The 20,322-nt window shown below is 38.8% G+C and overlaps 2 protein-coding genes across 3 annotated transcripts; both read left to right on the forward strand.

The window, feature by feature from the left end:
• Positions 1-1,829: 1,829 nt before the first annotated feature.
• Positions 1,830-12,925, forward strand: slc4a1b (solute carrier family 4 member 1b (Diego blood group)). The gene is made up of 18 exons (XM_031315686.2): positions 1,830-1,901; positions 4,402-4,437; positions 5,696-5,874; positions 6,423-6,558; positions 7,421-7,493; positions 8,024-8,066; positions 8,225-8,409; positions 8,699-8,909; positions 8,997-9,200; positions 9,291-9,439; positions 9,625-9,819; positions 9,945-10,193; positions 10,293-10,382; positions 10,739-10,905; positions 11,022-11,263; positions 11,367-11,533; positions 11,808-11,981; positions 12,080-12,925. Exons 3-18 carry the CDS (start codon positions 5,718-5,720, stop codon positions 12,158-12,160), a joined length of 2,523 nt encoding a protein of 840 aa, XP_031171546.1. The 5' UTR covers positions 1,830-1,901; positions 4,402-4,437; positions 5,696-5,717; the 3' UTR covers positions 12,161-12,925.
• A 594-nt stretch (positions 12,926-13,519) lies between these two features.
• Positions 13,520-19,804, forward strand: LOC116061581 (nucleolar transcription factor 1-B-like). Of its 2 annotated transcripts, none has more exons than XM_031315862.2 (16): positions 13,520-13,855; positions 13,999-14,174; positions 14,787-14,864; positions 15,146-15,301; positions 15,401-15,465; positions 15,561-15,639; positions 15,773-15,825; positions 16,860-17,001; positions 17,102-17,143; positions 17,226-17,294; positions 17,631-17,686; positions 17,823-18,012; positions 18,116-18,163; positions 18,270-18,344; positions 18,568-18,639; positions 18,725-19,804. In XM_031315862.2, the coding sequence occupies exons 1-16, from the start codon at positions 13,822-13,824 to the stop codon at positions 18,770-18,772; spliced, it is 1,383 nt and encodes a 460-aa protein (XP_031171722.1). In that variant the 5' UTR covers positions 13,520-13,821; the 3' UTR covers positions 18,773-19,804. The 2 variants fall into 2 exon arrangements, with proteins under 2 accessions (XP_031171722.1, XP_031171721.1); XM_031315861.2 differs by having other exon boundaries at positions 18,568-18,636; positions 18,722-19,804.
• The last annotated feature ends 518 nt before the right edge of the window (positions 19,805-20,322 follow it).

A 20,322-nucleotide genomic window follows, 5' to 3' on the forward strand; every position in this document is an offset into this window, starting at 1 on the left:
ATTTTTGTAACATGTTTGCATTAACTTCATATGCTTATTCAGGTGTACTTCAGTTTGATGTCAGAGTGCTTCAGAAGATTCTTTCCCTCCTCCAGCCTTTGAGGAATTTTCTCTTGTGGCATTGATAGTTAGGGAAGTTAGTCACAGCGAGTCTTTTACCTATCTCCAGCCATCACATTTAGGTGAGATGTTTGGCCTGATGTGTGTGTCCTTTGACCTCTGTCAGAGATCTCACTGATTTGTTGAGTCTTATTTCTTCACACAGCCTCCTGTCAGGCAGCAGGGGACACAGAGCTTGTTGGTGCATGTAGATAAGTGTTTAATCCTATGCAATGAATAACTGTTTGTTTTTGACATACCCTAAACTAAGTAAACATGATCCAAGAATGGAATGGCTAGTCTAGTTATCCTTTTCACGATAACTGTTGTGAATATGTTACACTCCATTTTGTGATAATTGAACAAAGCCTCTAATCTGTTTTAATTGGTATCATAAATTGTTACACTTTTCTTCCCTGAAGATTTATCTGCGTGAACCTGCCTTGAACCAATCCTCCTTTCCTCTGGTGCCCCTTTTTTTAATCTATCTACTCTTACGACTTTAAAGTAAATGGAGCAATTGTTAGAAAATGAATATATTCTTTTGTGTCTCATTAAACCTTTAAAATATTTTTGAACTGAACTTGCTTCGTGTCACTTTGTTCTCAGAACTGCTTTCAGAGTCAACTCACAGAGGTCAAGCCAGTAGATGATAGTAAAACAATCATGAAATCAGATTGTTTCATAACAAAGAGGCTGTATTTCTTTTACTTTTGATACATTAATTTCATTTTGCAATAGGTACTTACGTACCTTTACTTAAGTAAGATTTAAAATTAGGAGTTTATTTATAGTGGAATATTTTATATTGCAGTATTGCTACTTTTACTTATGTAAATAACCTAAATACTTATACCAGCATTGGGCAAAGGTAATTTTGACAAACTGTTTGGAAGAAAAAAAACATTTTAAAATTAGTATTTACTTAAATTATGGAAACCTTTTGTAGAGTATCATTTACTGAATTTCTTTTGTAGTTTTGTATCAGATATCTATGCACATGGGTTTATATATGCTGGATATGTGGCCAGTCATGCATAAGTGTGTGTGTGTGTGTGTGTGTGTGTGTGTGTGTGTGTGTGTGTGTGTGTGTGTGTGTGTGTGTGTGTGTGTGTGTGTGTGTGTGTGTGTGTGATAGTCCTAGGTAAAATCTCTACCAGATGCAACACACAGTGTGAATGTTATACATTGCTGGATGAATGGAACATCTAAATGTCACCGAAGGATGAAACATTGGGTGCCTAATGAACCAGAGTGTCTCTTTCGGAGGGTAAGTGATCTTTACTTTTTTGCCAGCAGGTTCAGTGTCATACTCTAATATACAGGTGATTATGTAGTAACTGTCATGTCTCAGACCTCATTTTCAGGCGGGAGAGGAAGATTAGAAGATGAAAGGCGTCTTCATATAAAGTTGCATACTCCAACCCGGTGGTGTTGAAGGTGAGCGTGCATGCCCGGCACTGGCACTATCCAAGCCTTTGTTGCCCTCACAAACACAGACATTAAATGTGATAAGATGCTGGTTGGATAATGACACAGTGCGACTGGTTTTCTGCACATACCAAGTCAGTGTATTTACTATCAATATTATGAGTGAGACCAGAACACATCGCTCTGTCGGATGTGAGGTTCAGCGATAATTAGTGTTCATATCCATGTCTGTGTATGGGGGAGTTGGTCCCACCCATTGTCCGGCGGCACACATACACACAAGGGCAGCTTTAAAGAGGTGGTGTTTATAAAGTCATGCTTTTTTGCCATTCTGGGGTTAGTCACTTGTCACTGCTGTGTGTCAACAGGAGGTAAGTTTTACCTTTTCTGCTAGAGTTACGAATAGTATTTGTGCAATAATACAAGAAAGACATGTAAACTGTTATATTTCTTATGGTCAATGCTAGGGTGATTTCAAAGAGCAGTTCAGGGTGTTCTGTTTAGTCTTACTCAAATTATACATTTACAAAGCTTTGTAAACCCTTTTCAAGAAAGTAAAACCAAGGAGGCATGGAAGCTTGTAGATTTCATTCTTTGTTAATACAGCTCAACTTAACTTTGTTAATAACGGCAGTCATTAACAGGCTCAAATGTAATGTTTAAAGAAAGTGCAATGTGCAAATTAATAGTTATCTTCTCACATGCAAAAATGTTATCTTACCATACGCATGTTCAAATAAAAAAATGTCTGTTTTGCACATTGGACACACTTTTTTTTTTTTTTTAAATCTATAAACATGTATTTTTCTTGAAGTGTCTATGTGTGTGTTAGATGCATCTTTGCATGCAAGAATACAGTTTATTAAAAACACTGTTTATACCATCTTGAGAAGGAGTGGAAACTGTTCTCAGCCAAAAAAATGTAAAAATGCATGCCTCCTTCAAAAATAATCCAAGGCACTCTGTAGGATTTGTGCAAAATTAAAATACCTTTATTTTACATGGTAATATGTTTTAAAATGACCAACGCGTTCCGACTCACATACGTAGGTCTTCGTCAGGGTCATTGTCTGCAATAACCTCCCCTTTCTTTAAGTTATTGCATACAATGACCCTGATGAAGACCTTTGTGAATAGAAACACATTAGTCATTTTAAAATATATTGCTATGGGATTTTAATTTTGCACAAATCCAAAAGAGTGCCTTGGACTATTTTGAATACCAAAAAGACCCACCAGCTCTTCTACTCTTTTGTGTGCACATATAAATCTATATTTGCAGACACATCTGCACCCATGTGTGCACACTGACTTTACACCTACACTCATGTAACATCATATATGTATTCAGTGTACATAAAAGAACGTGTGCAAATACATACTTGATGATTCCCATATGCACACACGTGAGCATGCACACACACATGCTTGCATGCACTGTAGACAGCGTCTAGCCGGTCTAGTCTGAATCTTCCACCCCTTTGTTCAGCTGTGTTTTGGAAATAGATAATTCTGTTGTTACAGAAAACTTCAGCGCTCTGGTCCAATCTGAGATAAAACGGAAACTCTGGAGATATCTTACATAAGACTGAAGTCAACCGCCAACAACAACCTAAATCCATATTATATAATTTATGTATTTATTGTATTTATTGCAAATTTAAACATTCATTCACTTAGTCATTCAGATCATGCTTTACCACTTTCTTGCAAAGCTTTGAACAAGCAAATTTAGGATTACCCACATTATTTTTTGGATTTATTTAACCTTTAAACATGTATGAAAATGAACTCAAATATCATATGGGGAACATATTCACAGTTAAAGTGCCCATTTGTTTTCATTTGATTCTAGCGGCCACTTTTGTTTTACCACACCTGCTGTTGTAAAGGTTTTTTTTTGTTTACGGTGCTGTATTGCCCACTGTATTACTGAATTAGCGTTACCGGGAGGTCATATAGTTGCAATGAATGCGATGACAGAAAATCATTCATTCACAATAAGAGAATAAGTTATATGGGTAACGGGTAACGTTATCACTGTCACTGTGTCACGAGCCAAAGCATTACGAGTTTGTTGTAGCAACCAATGTCATAATAACTTATATTAATATAGTGCATTTCATGAAACCAAGGAAGCTTCACACAAGTATAGGGGGACAATGACAAAAAAATAGTAGGCCAACACAAACACGTACAGAAAAGAAATAAAACCGGGTGCTAAATGTAATTTAATGTCGGCTACTGACTACAATCACTATCCCTGAATGACATGGACATATTACATACCTGAGGGCCAATTCGGGTCGGTTTTGAATTATTTACAATCCTGTAAATGTATCCATCTGTTGAAAGACCGACCAAGATTGACTCGGGTTTCGCCCGTTGTCTGTCTCTCTGCCTTTTAGCTTTTAGTTGTTTTTTGTTTGATTTCCTTTTTTCTGTGATGGCCCTGCCCCGGTATCAGCCATAACTATAGATAACTTCTTAAATAAATTAAAATACAATTTAGGCCTATACAAAGAAATCTCCTGCTACCTTTTACCTGGCTGCATAGGCTTGTACAAAGTTACAAAGAAATCTGTGACCCATCAGAATGTGTTACTGTAGAGCCACCTCCGTAAATTATTTTGTGACTTCGCAGGGAAAATCAGACCCGGGCAAAGGCATTAATAAAAACTATATGAAAAATCGCATTCTTATCACTGTTCTCGTTTGCTGTTATAGGTCATTTATGATCATTAGATGAAAAATTACACAGTTTCAGGAATATTAAAAAGTTACAAGTAGTAACTTTAATATTATTTACTGTTATTGGGGAAAAAAATGTCTTTGTGTTTTTTTTACAAGGGTCCATTGTGTCCTTTCAAGCTGCCTGGAAACACCAACTCCAGTGCAGAGTGTCCGGTAAGGGGCACACGCACACACACACTCCAGACACACGACATGTGTAGACAGTCCAAACATGTCCAGGGTGAGCCATCATTAATGTCCACACAGGAAACTAACAGTGACCTAGAGCTTGGAGCCCGCTGGTTGTTAAGGTGGGGGAACCAACATGTTTACCCTGTAGACACACAGAAGTGTCACCACCTTGTCACATTAGCTAGATCGATATCCACACTGGTGCTGCCAAAAGATGATAGAAACAACAAAAGCTTCCTGTGACACTTAACACCCAAAATGTGTTTCTGTAATGTAGCGAAGCATGAACGTGGCTTTATCTGATCCTGCTCTGAAGAGAGTGTTTCTGTTTTAGGGGCCATAAAGCATGCAAAATGATATTCCTGTTGCTCTCTTACCCAACAAGTATAATTTTTTTCTTTAGCTGAAGGTAACAAGCTAAGGAATATTTAGTTAAGTGTGTTCAAAGTCATTCTGGGAAATGTAGGATATCACAAAGTGAATTACAAATAGAAGGTTTTCTTTCTCTGGCTTTGTGCTTGTTGCACTTGCTATTGATAAGAGATCAAACTCAATACCTGAAATTAAAATGCAAATTGTAACATCACATCAGCAACAGAGAAGTCATCATCTAAAACTCACTTTTACTGGAAGAGCTTTTTTCTATTTTTGCCCTTGCCACTATTTCCATTTTAACTCTGTTGTACCCTTTTTAAATTGATTACATTTTTTAAATATTATTTTGCTTATTTGGTACCTCATAGTTTTAGCAAATGTTACCGTTTCGTCCTGTTTTGCTTTGTTGTTCCACTGTTAAACACTTTTTTAACTGTTTAAAGTTTATTCTTTTTCATATTCTTTTTCATAATGCAACATCTGCATGAAATACAACAATTTCAGCATCCAAAAACCCTTTAAATGTATGGATATTATGGGCATGTGCATGTTGCTTTAAGACAGACTTGATAATATGAACTTTGCCTTTAACCTAAAACGTAACTTACATTTACTTGATATAAAAGCTATTTAGAATTTTTATTTTCAGGTGAGATAGAGACTAAATATTGTCTTACAGTGAAACCGCAGGTGTTTACCACATGCTTCAGCTGTAATTGTGGGAGGTGCAAGTTTGTTTCATCCACCTGCCCCGACCCAGATTTTCATTCTGTGTCTCACAGACACAAGCATGTTTGTGCCTGTGTCCTACATGCATGTCCTTATCAGCGACTGTTTACCTCTGTCTTTCTCTGTGCCTTCAAAGGTACGTGGAGCTATAGGAGCAAATGAAGGACCAGAAGCAGCAGACCTACTGGCAGGAGACAGGCCGATGGATGGGCTACGAGGAGAGCTTCGACCCCCAGACCGGGGTGTGGGTGTCTTCGAGCATCGCCTACCTCACCTTCAAGAGCCTCATCCAGCTCCGACGCACCATGAACACAGGTCAGAGAAGGAAAAAAAAAAAAAAAAAAAGAAATATATATATATATATATATATATATATCAATCACATATATCTGTCAATATCTATATATTGACAGATTTATATATATATATATATATATAAAAATCTGTCTATATATATATATATATAAATCTGTCAATATATAATTTTTTTCAGTGGTGCAAAGTAAAATACATTTTCTTGAGTAATTCCACTTTACGCTACGTTAAACTTTAAGAGAGAGCTATTATACTTTTTATTCCTCTATACCTGACAGCATTAGGTACTTTGCATTCAAAATATTATTACAAAAAATAACCAACAAATACATGCATTATTATAGATTAAACTACCCTGCTGCTTTCCTGTATTTTCTCTTACAGTATGTTTCACCATGAGAGTGCCAACATTTAACCCAGCAGATGCTTGGACTTTCAGCGCTTCTTTCTCGCTCTCATTTTGTCTGAACTTCCCCTCAAACCACAACCACACTGCCCTCCTCTTTGAGATCACCTCTGAATATTTTCCAACATGTTTCTTTGTCAAGGTGTGACAGTTTTCGACTGTGAAGAGCAGACACTGGCCAGCATCGCAGAGAAGATGGTCAAAGAGATGGTTAACAAGAAGGCGATAAGACCTGAAGACCAGGAGGGAGTGCTGAAATCTCTGCTTCAAAACCGCAGGTATCCTTCCAAGACATCACCCAACAGTGACTCAAACATAAATGACCTACATTTATGATGCTGTTATCCAAAGCTGTGAGTGAGTTCCACTATCTCGCTCAGAGAAAGTTGAACGCAGCATGTAACTACAGTGGAGATTAAACCTGTAATTATGAAACATGGTCTCTGGCCACCAAACCACTGTGTCTGTCTGCTTAAGTCTTTGTTAAAGGGGACCAATGTGTACTGTAGTTACCTCACTTATATAGGTCAGGTCACTCTAAAAGGGTATATACTGTCACTGTGTTTTCACATTCTTGTTCAAAAAGTCAATAAATCAAAATTAAAACTTCTGTGTAATTTAGATCAAAGTTGCCAAAGTCCACTTCACTAAGATTTTACGTTTTATTGTTTTCTCAAGCCGATTGCTTTAGTTTTTCTGTAGCCAGAATTTTAGAGTCTAAGCCAACCTGATGTCCTCTGAAACTATTATTTCCAGTCTAAAGGTCTTTTTCTCTACACTGCCAGAATATATACACAAAACTACAAAATCAGCCTTTAAGGGGAATGTTTGACATTCTGGGAAATACGCTAATAAGAGTTAGATCAGACATTTGATCTCATACAGTAAATATAAAGCTACAGCCAGCAGCAAAAGACTGGAAAAATGGGGAAACAGCTGGCCTGGCTCGCGACAAAGGCAACAAAATGTTTTGCCTACCTAATCACCAATTTTGTTTGCTTAGCTTGGTGAATGTTTGCACACTCTTGTCTTCTGTAGAGGAGACTACCAGAGAATAATTTAACTGTCTATCATCACAGCCGCTCAGTCTTCAGTCTGACACAAAAGCAGCCAATGACACATGCCATTTTCTCTCTCCAGCCAATCAGATGACCCGGAGAGCCAAGCCCTGACTGATGGGGTGGACCTGCAGAAGTTTTCAGTCAAGGACAAGGTAGGTTCTTCCACCCTGATGATCTGATGAGATCATCCTATTAATGTGTCATTGGTGATAACAGGATCTGATATCATGACAATGGGGAGACAATGGAAGTGGATTTAAAGGTGAAAGTGACATCTGGCGTCAGACTGTTTAGAAAGTCCTTCAGAGCAGTAAAACTTTAAGGATTTAAGGATTCTGTTTCTTTTTAGATGAATACATTCAGATTTCATTCTTTTGATACACATTATCTCAGTTTTTATTGGATTCATTTATCATCTAAATTTCTGCACATATTGTTTTCTTTATGTGTTGAGTGGATCTTATTTAGTTTTAAGGGCTGTGACACAAGTCTTGGCATGTTAAGTAAGTATTTTCCCACAGCTGTGATGCTAAGATTGTAATTTCCTCTTGGGAAAAAAGTGCAAAAATACGACATTTTTTTCATGCAAAAATTATCAAGGCAAGCTACACTTTCTATATATATATATAGTGATGTGTTTTCTTGTTTGCTCACTAAGTCTGCTCATTTTGTGTTCCTTTAGAGGAATGAATCTGATGGTGTTGAGGCCTCCATGGTGCTAGTAGGTAAGCCAGTGTTTGCAATGCTTTTTATTTAGGATCTTCTGTACAGTTTATTTGTATTTGTTGCTGCAGAAGCATTTGTATGCATCCTTTATGTATACTGTATGTGTGGCCAGTGTGGGTTTATCAATGTATGCAACATTTCTGTCTTTTTGAACCAGGAGCGTTGGACTTTCTGGAAAGGCCCACAGTCGCGTTTGTGCGTCTGAAGGAAGCAGTGGTACTCGACTCTGCCTTGGAGGCCCCAGTGCCCGTACGCTTTGTCTTTGCTCTGGTTGGCCCCACCAAGAGTGACATGGACTACCGCGAGACTGGCCGCGCTATGGCAGCACTAATGGCTGACAAAGTGAGTTAGCTGACACTTACTACAGATAAACATACTGTACACGTATCTTATAGTTTAAATTTTTCAGATGCTAGAAGAAGAATATCTCTGACATTACAGGATATATTGTTGCAAAACTCTCCAAACAATAAAAGCTGTGCAGACAAAAGAAATGTTTAGAACACAGAAATGTACTGCCACTCTGCAACAGAGTTATTGAAAGTACGAAATGGGCATGCACGCCTTGTCAAATGCTCCCTGACCCTGTGATGTGCAGTCCTAATATCCCCTTCACTATCTCAAATCCCAGGTTTTCAATCAGGCAGCGTTTCAGGCAAGGAGCAACCTTGAGCTGAAGTACGCCTTGGACGACTTCATGGACTGCAGCATTGTCATCCCGCCCACAGAGATCCAGAACGAAGCGATGCTTAGCTCCATTATCAGCTTTCAAAAGAAGCTGCTGCAGGACAGATCCCAGTCCTATGATCCCATGCTCCGCCTGGACTCCAGACCTCGCAGGGGTAAATACTATCAACAGTCATGGAGCTTTGGATTTCCTACAACACATACACATAAACAAACTTAAAATTAAAATTGTTTCCCCACAGTTTCCATCTTTACTGGTCCCCCACCTGAAGACCCGCTGGCCCGTACTGGTCAACCATTTGGCGGGATGATTCGAGACATAAAGAGGCGCTACCAGTACTACAAGAGTGACATCACAGATGCTCTTAACGCCCAGGTCCTTGCTGCCGTCATCTTCATCTACTTTGCCGCCCTCTCACCCGCCATCACCTTCGGGGGACTGCTGGGTATGTGTGCACATGTGTTTTTATTTGTATGAGACATGGTAATGCTGTTGCTAAAATAATAATACTTTGCTGTGATCTTTGCCACTACAGCTGATAAGGTGGACAACATGATGGGCGTTTCAGAGCTTCTCATCTCCACCAGCATTCAGGGGATTATCTTCTGCTTCGTTGCTGCTCAGCCCATCCTGGTCATTGGTTTCTCCGGCCCTCTGTTAGTGTTTGAGGAGGCCTTCTTTGCCGTAAGTTATAACACTGAATCATGTAGGTAAACTGTTGAGTCTCTTTTGATCCATTTGAGCCCACTGAAGTAAATGTTTGCAACAAATTTGTGATCAATTCTACATTTTTGTATACCACAGCCCAATATTTCTTTAATTCATTTGCTTGGTCAGAGTTCAACTCAACCCCAGTTTCCTTCATTCAGTTCTGCAAGTCCCAGGAAATTGAGTATATTGTGGGGAGAGTGTGGGTTGGAGTGTGGCTGGTCATCATTGTGGTGATCGTTGTGGCCTTTGAGGGCAGTTTCCTGGTGCGTTTCATCTCCCGCTTCACCCAGGAAATTTTCTCCATCCTCATCTCCCTCATCTTCATCTATGAAACCTTTGCCAAGCTAGGGAGGGTAAACCATATTCATCCATTTCACACATTTGTCCTAATAAAATCGGAGACATTTAAATTCTGTGATGATAGTGCTGACTCTCATGGACCAGATTATAATCTTTCTCTCGCCTGACCCCTCTTCAGATCTTTAAGGCTCATCCACTGATTCTGAATTACGATCATCTGAATGCAACTCTAGAAAATCCCTGGCACCCAAAGGTGGAAGAGCTGGTCCTGTTTGACAATGTTACTGGCAACGCCACTTTTGTTGTCAAAACTATTAGGCCACCTTACCCCAACACAGCACTGCTCTCCATGTGCCTCATGTTTGGATGCTTCTTAATTGCTTTCTTCCTGCGCCAGTTCAAGAATGGCACTTTTCTTCCTGGGAAGGTGAGTTAGGTCCACAATTATAAGTGAACAGGTTATTTATGTTATGAACTGTTTAATAAAATTTTGAACTCTTTAATCAATCTGATCTGTGCTTATCAGGTCAGACGTTTGCTTGGTGACTTTGGTGTGCCCATTGCCATTTTCCTCATGATTGTTGTGGACTACAACATTGATGATACCTACACTCAGGTTGGCCGATCAGTCTAAGCTTCCAAATCCATTTTATGTGCTGAATACATGCAAATTCAGATGAAATGTTGGAGGATAGGTTCACGATTCACATACTAGCCATTAAAAGATCCCTTCCATATGCTTTCAATGTAAGTGATGGGGGACAAAATCCCCATCTTTCTGTGTTAAAATACATTCAAAGGTTTATTTAAAGCTTATATGAGGCTTCAGTTGGCCATTAAAATGGAGCTTTTGATTGCCAGTATGAACAGGTGCAAAACCTGTTTCAATGCAGATATGGGCAATATTGGTTTAAGAACCCTTTAACTCTCATTAGATTTAATAGATTTAATTCAAAAGCTTTTTCTTTACAGAAACTAGTGGTTCCCAAAGGTTTGATGGTGTCCAACCCATCCAAAAGAGGCTGGCTCATCAACCCCTTTGGAGAGCACAAGACACTGCCCGTGTGGGTGATGTTTGCATGCTGTGTCCCCGCCTTGCTCGTCTTCATTCTGATCTTTCTGGAGTCTCAGATCACAACGTGAGTCGTTCACATCTCAACAACAATATAATTCACTAAATTATCAACCTCATCAACAAAACATTACATGTGCTGTCTTTTGAACCACTTGAATCATATGTTCAATCTGTTAACAGTCTGATTGTGAGTAAGCCTGAGAGGAAGATGGTCAAAGGCTCTGGGTTCCACTTTGACTTGCTGGTTTTAGTCGGCATGGGAGGGCTCAGTGCAATATTTGGTGTGCCGTGGCTCAGTGCTGCCACGGTGCGAACTGTCACCCACGCCAACGCCCTCACCGTCATGAGCAAAGGACCAAAGCCTGTGATTGAGAAGGTGATGGAGCAGAGAATCAGTGGCATTTTGGTGGCGTTACTGGTTGGTAGGTGCTTTCTAATCATCCATGTCTGCATGTCTAAAAATCTACAGGTCTGTCATTAAAACACAGTACACCGCCCTTTATCTGAATGTCTGTTTGTGTCAAGGGCTGTCAATTCTGATGGAGCCAATCCTAAAGATGATTCCCATGTCGGCCTTGTTTGGGATCTTTCTCTACATGGGAGTAACATCACTCAATGGCATCCATCTGTGGGATCGTATACTGCTTCTGCTCATCCCTAAGAAATACCACCCTGAAACCTACGCCACCAGAGTAAGATCCCCGTGATCACATGATAACTAAAGTGCATGGTGCATGATGCTTTAGAACACTAGGACTGTTGCTACCTTAGCGGAAATGCACCATATATACCAGTATTTGTGTAGAAAGACTAATGTGCTTAAGAAAAACAGAACTCATATAAACTCATATCATATAATGTCACATGTGTTGGCAACTATTAGAGCCTCTAAATCACATCAGGTTGAAAAGTGTCCGCAGTTGCTGTCATTTCTATCTGACTGATATTTTGAAATGTTGGCTACAGGTGAGCACAGGACGAATGCACTTGTTCACATCCATCCAAGTAGTGTGCCTTGCAGTTTTGTGGATTGTTAAGTCCAGTCCAGTATCCCTCGCACTTCCCTTCATACTCATCCTCACCATCCCTATACGCATGTTTATGACCGGGCGTCTCTTCACTGAACAGGAAATGAAATGTGTAAGTGGATACCTCCTGTCATTTAAATAAATGAATGCAGATGAATATAGAATGAATGACATTAAGAACTAATGTTTCTGGGTCTGTTGTGTTTGTAGTTGGATGCTGACGATGCCAAAGTGACATTCGAGGAGGAGCCGGGGCAGGATGTATACTGTGAATCTCAGATGCCATTGTAGATGTCTTCCATACCAGCTCATGCCAGCAATACTTTTATTTTGACAAAAATATATTCATTTTATGTGGCTCAAATGAATGTTTCATCCACCTATAAAACATGTTTTGAGTGTTTTGTTATTAATGAAGATGCAGATCTAAATTCTATATTTATATTGTCAATATGGATGAATATTAATATCTTGTAAAAACAAAAATGTCTTGGTCAAACATTCCCAACAGTCACTCAGGTAAAATATTTGAAACGTGGTTTTGTTTCTAACAGTTTGTGCTTTTCACACCACTGACGCTAAAACTAATCATATAACATTGACATGTTTTTACAAAAAAGAAAGAGGCACTGCATGAAATATAAAATCATCCATGTTAACACTCCAAAAATGGACAGATTGGATGCTGTGTGGAAAATATTGTAGTGTTAAAAGCCAAAATTGTATGTTTCTCCAAGCAACGGCACATTGAATGTAATGTTGTAACATGTGTCACTTAAGTTATTGTTGTACTTACTTGCTTGATGGGAGTAATATCCAATCTCTGAATGAAGTAATACATGATTTATAGGGCAATGATGCAAGCAAAGTGTACATATTTTAGCAAAAATGATCAAACTGGTAACACTGGTGAGCAACACCACTGTATCCCAATACAGGGAGAGAGACAATGATGAATTGTGTGTGTTGTTAAGTTTATATTGTGTGTTATATTGCTATGTTCTTGTCATCTCTCTATAAATAATAATAAAAAAAATCTACCTCCCAAAAGACCCATCAACTTAGTTTAATTAGGTGTGGTTGGCTTTTGATTGGTGTTAAGGAAAGCAGGGAGTAATGAAATGTGTTTTCACTTTGGCACCTGTACATTATTGAAATAAATCCCTGAGACACCAGAACAAAACTCTGGGTGCTCTGAAATCAAATCAAACTTTTTAAAGCAGCTTTTTTATGCAACGTTTTAATACAATTAAATAATGTACAGTCAATAAATACATACATTTAAAACTCTAAATGCAGGATTACAGATCCGCCCCTGGTAATGAAAGATATGTTAATATGTTGATATAAGCTTCAAAGAGGAAGCTATTTCGATTTCGAGATTTAGAAAGTCAAGGCAAGAATGAAGGTTAAAATATCAGGTGATAAACCAACGTATAGTATATAATATATTATTTGTATTTTCTATAATTTATCAGTATTTAATTGATTTAGTCACTAAATCATGAAGTGCCATAGACAGTATATAAAAGTGAAGTGCCCATAGACCTCCGGCTCCCAACTTCTCAACGCTGATCGAACCTGATCTGCCAATAAACAGAAAGAAGAGGACGAAGAGGAAGCTCATTGGCTGCTTTTTGGCTCTTTTGGGTGACGCTCTGCAAAGACCCGCCTACCAAAAATGGAGGCATTTCACACATGTTGTCGGCTCAAAAACTGCAGCATAATGTGGAGTTTGTATTCTGCAGAAAAACGTAACGGCAACAACGCCAGTTAATGAATATATATTTAGGTCAAATATCGCTTGGTTTTGGTTAATTTTCAAAACCTAAGCTTGATTTTTTTTAGCTAACTAGCTATTGTTGTTGTACAGTTTCCGGGAGTCACATAGCTAGATCGACCTGAAGTTCTGCCCAGTTTGCATCCAGCTACCAAAAGACTTTCTGGGGAAAATGAGTGGAACTGAGACTGTGACTGAAGAATCTGGTGGGTATAATGAAATACTTAAATTGCAAAAATTACTAAAAAGTAGTTGGGATGTCCTTTGCAAGAAGACATGCTTGTCGATCACAATTGTATTAACTCTAATGATTAGCTGTCTTTTTTTTGTCCCTGTGCTATGACTACAGGGTGGACCAAGGCAAACCTCCAGAAGCTTCTCGCTGCAATGAAAACCAGCATCCCAGAACATGACATAATGAGCGCATATACCAAAGGACTGAAGAGTGTGGACTGGAATGTGGTGGCTTTCCCCCCTTTCTCTCCTGAAGCATGCCAAGAAAAGTGGAGAGAGATTTTGCAGAAGGTGAGTAAAAAAACAGTTTTAACACTCAGTAGCTGTTCTAAGGCTTTCAATGATATCACATAATGTACTTAAGCAGATGGAGTTGACTAGGTGTCATTGAAATGTAGATGTTAAAATCTTGTCTTATAAACAGTTTACTATAACAGTACATCTCTTGGGGTCCCTGTGTCATCACAGTATTAAACCAAATACATTTGTTGTTACCAGTATGTTACATATTACCATTTTGATATGAGCTATAGTGAATTCGGATGTTCTGAAGTATTCAGTTGTCACAAATCACATTACAATGAAGTTATTGCATGTTGGTATTTGTAGTGTAGTGTACTTAAGTAGAGTAATTATGTATTGGGATAACTGTGTAATGTATAATGTCATAATGAGGTTCGTTTTTGTCCTTTTTACTACCATGCTACAAACAGTACACACTGGTTTTACTTTTAATAAGAAGAATTGGCAGGGTTTTCAAATTAACAAGACAGCTAATTTGAAAGATTTCCTTCCATGATGATGAAATGCAACAAACTACAATTTAGTATATCAAACTATTCATTAAAGATAGTCTTATAAATGTTGTTAGTTCAGTGTAATATCCTTGTTGTGCTTGCTCAGATGCGAAAGACTCGCACCCTCACAGAGCTCATCATTGAAGCTGAAGATGTAATTTCCAATCCAGTCAAGAATATGAAGGTAAGCACAGCACAATCAAGCTTTAGATATGTTGTGAATACAAAATTTCTCTGTGCAAGGTTATATTTTAAATACCATGTAGGTCACTGTTTATACTAATACAAATCCCCTGCAAAACAATAATGACTTATCAGTCTTCAAACATCCACTCTGTGGAGAGCTCACTCGCACTGCAGATAAAGACAGAAATCTGTATGTATTGCTGATAGGTTGCAAACACGATCTGTCCAATAATACCACATGCTTCATCGGGTAATTTGTTTGAGTAATTTTTCCTGCAGATCCATCCAGAGTTCCCAAAGAAACCCAGCCCTCCAAATGCCATTTTTTATGAGGAGAACTGGGCCAAGTTTCATGAGAAGCACCCAAATATGAGCCGCCGAAAGGTGTTCAGGCGCCTAATCAAGAAGTACAAGGCACTCTCAGATGAAGAGAAGGTACAGTCGGTGAAAGGCTACTGCTCAAACAGAGCTTCTTCTCGTTTGGTGTTGCCTAAGGCCTCCCATTTTAAATTAGAAATTACTGACATTTTCTAGGCTCAGTATGTGGAGAAATTCGAGCTTGCAACGGAGGGATACAGGAAAAAGATGCAGCAGTTCAGGTTGTAAATAAACACACATAACATACTGTATGAATATGGGACTTGGCCCAGGCTGCTTGTGTGAATTCAGTGTCAGCTAACTCTTTGTCTTTCAGGAAACAAAACAAATTACCTCCCTGCCGGGAGCCCAAAGCCTGCCAGAAGAGGAAGAGACTCTCTGCAGACACTCCCAAAGTAAGTGATGGTCACATCAGCCAGATCTCGTCACAAACCATAGTGTACTATTTGCAATTACCTTACCTAACACTGCTGGTTCTAATTCTTAATGAATTATCTTCAAATAAATGTGTGATCTCTCTCGCTAAAGCAGGGCGAAGAGGGTACTAAAGTTGCAAAGGACCTGCCTCCCAAGCCTCCTTTGTAAGCAAAACACACACACACACACACACACACACACACACACACACACACACACACACACACACACACACACTCACTCACTCACTCACTCACTCACTCACTCACTCACTCACTCACTCACTCACTCACTCACTCACTCACTCACTCATTCATTTTTATTTTTTTAATTAGAAATTCACTGGACTTTTATTGTGAAACTTCAACTAAGTGGATGAAAATAATTGCTGACACCATAGTGGATGAGGATGTAATTGGAGCCACCAGTTCAGAAAGTGCCAAAAGCAAAGTGCGTTCTTAAAGCAGTCACACTTGTTGTCTGCTAATTAAACATTAGCAGGTAATGGAGATGCTGTGGTTGATATTAATTTTTGTTTTCACAGCTTTTAAGTGTTGGCAGAAACAGTACAGTGTGTTTTTTGATTTGGTGTAAACCATGAGAAGCCATATAAAACGTGTTTATTAGTCTGTCAGACACTGTCCTGTGACTCCATGACTGTCCCGGGACAGTCAGACACTGTCCTGTACACTGTCCTGTGATTCCCAGACACTGTCCTGTGACTCCATGACTGTCCTGGGACAGTCAGACACTGTCCTGTGACTCCCAGACACTGTCCTGTACACTGTCCGGGTGTCACAGGACAGTGTCTGACTGTCCCGGGACACTGCTCAGGACACTACTAACAGGACAGGACAGTTTTTGCTGCCACTGCTTCTCACCAAAAGGTGACCTCCATACACATCCTCATCCACTAGGGGGCATGGCATTTCCAAAGGATACATGCTCAATATTTCCTGCCTGTCATTAGATATGAAGCAGCCCTTTGGAGAACCAGCAAAACCCCATTAACTTTGCAACCAAAGTCTAGTGGACTGCTGTATTTAGACTCAGCTTTATCTTATGCACTTAGCTTGATCAAAGTTTGTAATCACATTTTAGGTCTTATCTGTGGGTAAATTAATTGAAACTTAAGCTAACAAGGATGTAAGCAGGTAATTCACTATCAGCTGAGCACATTTGCTGTATGTGTCTTTAGCAATGGTTATAATCTATTCTGCAAAGAGCAACGTGCGTCCATGACGGGTTTCTCTGGAAATACCTACGTGAGTGTCTGGGCCCAACGTTGGCGAGATTTGACTGAGAAACAGAGGGACGAGTACAGCACTCGCTGCAGAGAGGTATGCACACACAAACTGTTTCATAAAGACAGTGCTACTAAAGATTAGTATGTTGGGTTACAGTAAAAATCAGTTAAATCTGAATGTTCATTTCTTTCAGTTGAAGAGACAGTACTCGGTCATGCTGAATAAATATCTAATGGTAAGTACTTTACAAGATTACAGTTGCAGTGTTGAGCTTATGCTGTCAGACTTTGTGTGACGATGGTGTTTATGTTCCTCAGACTTTTGATAAGGAGGAGCAGCAGCGCATCCTAAATGAGAATGGCATCAAAAGACCTCATGAGCATAAGGTGAGAAGTAATTCATGGTTCCTGCACAGATCTGGTAGTTAGTCCTAAGAACTAATGTTCTGTGCTCGTAGACATGTTGTCACTTCTGTTAACAAAAGGTAAGAAAGGCTGGTTTTAACACTTGGTTGACTAATTTGGTAAAATTCAGGGAACTTTTCTTTGATTTGATTAAACCTATTTGTTTGCTTTTCCAGCTATTGTTAATTGTCCGTGTCAGCTTATAATCAGTGGGGGTTGTTTGTGATCCCTCTTCCTTTTAAAAAAAAAAAAAAAAAAAAAAAAACTACATTGGATTGATGTCCTCTTCTATAAATACATTTTGTCATTATTATGCAGAGCATTGTAAAAAAAGTTGCACGGAAACTTCCTGGCGAGCCCAAGATGCCATCTCGGTGAGCATGACCATCAAACATTTGTTCCTTTTGAGATTCCCAGAATTAATTAAAACTTGCAACAACTTAAACCCTCAGTTGTTTATCTGCAGACAAACTTGTGACTGATTTTTTTTTTGTTTTACTTTACTCACAGATCTGGTAATGTCATTTTCTGCAAAAATCAGATGGAACTTCTGAAGGAGAAAATCCCAAACTCAAATGAGCGTTTCACCAAGGTCAACCAAATGTGGCATGCCCTCTCCGATAGGGAGAAGGAACGCTACAAAGAGGAAGTATGTAAAAAAGTTAATAAATACTCGATGGAGCTGCAGAAGTGGTTTAAGGTATGAGAATCCTGTCCTTCTAATGTTTGTTTTTATTATTCAAGGCAGTTTTTTTATACAATTGGAATGTCCTTTAAAATGTGTAACTTTTTACTTTCTACAGACATTGCCAGCAGCAGAGCAGGAAGCTTATCGAATACGTAACCCCAGTGTAAGCACACACACACACACACACACACAAATTCAAGTACCCAATTGTGTCTTTCTTTATATGTGTTTCATAACCTTTTCTTAAGGTTGATAGCTTATCTTTGCAGAAATTGCAATTCCTTATTGTCAACCAAATGAAAGATGACAGAGAAGAACCATGTGGAGCTGCGTACAGACCATCAGTAAGTCGAACAGTAGTTAATAGAACACACACAAAATAATATACTCTTCTTAACCACACCAATGCAAAGCTCTCTGATAGTACAGGCTGTGTTATAGTGAAGTTTGAAGTAAATGTAACTGAATGTATTCATCACATACATTTATTTATAAAAAAAATGATATATGCTGCACTCAGGTTTAAAAAGCTTTATTTTCAGCCCTAATTTATCGTATGCCACACAGGATTCAGAAGACGAAGATATTGAGGACAGCAGCAGTGACGAAGAAGAAGAGGACAATTCGGACTGTTATGCGGTTCGAACACTTAAATGTATATTTTGTACTTTTATATTTATTTTTGCATCTCCAGATGTTATAAATATTAATTGTTGATCTACAGGTCGAGGAGGAAGAAGACAACGATGTCATCATGTTTAAGGTGTTTTAAATGGAGAGGAGATGGACAGCAGAAGCAGCACACACTCATGTTAACCTCAGAGCTGGAATCTTCAACTTGGTCTGTACAAAGCAGCACATTTGAGATGATGGGCAGTCTCTCCAGTGGCTGTCTTTAATGTCACATTGTATCGTGGCCATTTTGGCTGAAAGGTTGCCATCACCAGTACTCCTATTTATTGTGCCACAACCAAGGTTGGATTACAAAGTGCCTGAGGACCCCAGACCCCCAGGGGCCACACAAAAATCCCGGGTTTACATACTATGTGGCGATTAGTTGGTTGTAATGTGAACAATTGTAAGACTGTTTGGGAATATGCACGACTAAAGCACAATTTAGGGTTTAGGGCCTTGAAGTATTACATTTAGAAAAAACAAACACCCTTATATATTATATACGGGTTTAACAATCAAGTGATTTATTTTTTTTTTTTAATCTGCTTCAAAGGAACTAAAACTGTAACTTTGGCAGAAAATTGTGTGTTCATGTAGGCTCCCATAGTAAGAAGCTAATTGAGAATTACATGTCTGGGTCCTTAAAGGTTATTATCAAATTTTAAAGACTTGTGAAAATAGGATCCCTCTGCAAAGATAATGTTTCAAGACCATCGTTATTTCATTTTACTTTGGTTGGTTGATTGGTGAAAAATGGAAGGATTATAGGGGCCCACAAGCGGATTAATCTGGCCTTTATTGCAACATAATGCATCTGAGCTAGTCTATAAATTAAGACACTTTATTGTATCATTACTCTGCTATTTTGTTCTACTTTTAAACAATGACAACATGTATACAACTATTTTAGAGAGAAAGCCTGACCAGGAGATTTAACTGTCAGTGCTCAGATTTGTCTGATTTTATATGTGATGGGGTCAAAATGATGTTTTTGTTTTAATTGTGTGGAAAAACAAAATAACTTACTTTGTCAAGCATTGTTTTTTTATTGATATAGACCCTTGCACATGCTGTTGTTTGGATGTCCCAGAAAGAAGAGATATTTCCAATAAACTTGTTACATGTTAAAGATGTGATTCATCTTGCCTGATGCAGAAAAGTTCAAATAACAAAGCACAAACCAGTGTTACCAAATATGACGCTGTGTAATGACTACTACAAAGCTGAACAAAAGGCTAATTTAACCTATCAATTGCTAACGGGGTAACGCGCAGTGCCTGGATAAATACACTCCCACTGAAGTTGGCTGAGAAAAGCCTGGCCGCGGGAGCGCGCGTACACTCAGAGCGGAGTTTAACTGCTGTACTTCGAATTCACCTCTTAAATGGAACAAATAGCGACGTGGAAGACTTGACAGGGTTTTCCATAGTAACAAGGGTCTCATTTATCTACATAAATACGTTTACTTCTCTGTTACATTAAGGCGACGTGTGAATTGTTTATTGCGTCGTTTAGTACTGTGGATTAATCGACAGTGTTTTCCAAAGTTCCATATTGACATGCACCTTAGCTACATAGGCCGACTGATGGGCCTATCTATGTGACAGTCATGCAGGTTTATGAACAATATTTTTTCCTCGTCTGCTA

The sequence above is a fragment of the Sander lucioperca genome, chromosome 22, assembly GCF_008315115.2.
Source record: "Sander lucioperca isolate FBNREF2018 chromosome 22, SLUC_FBN_1.2, whole genome shotgun sequence".
Lineage (NCBI taxonomy): Eukaryota > Metazoa > Chordata > Actinopteri > Perciformes > Percidae > Sander > Sander lucioperca.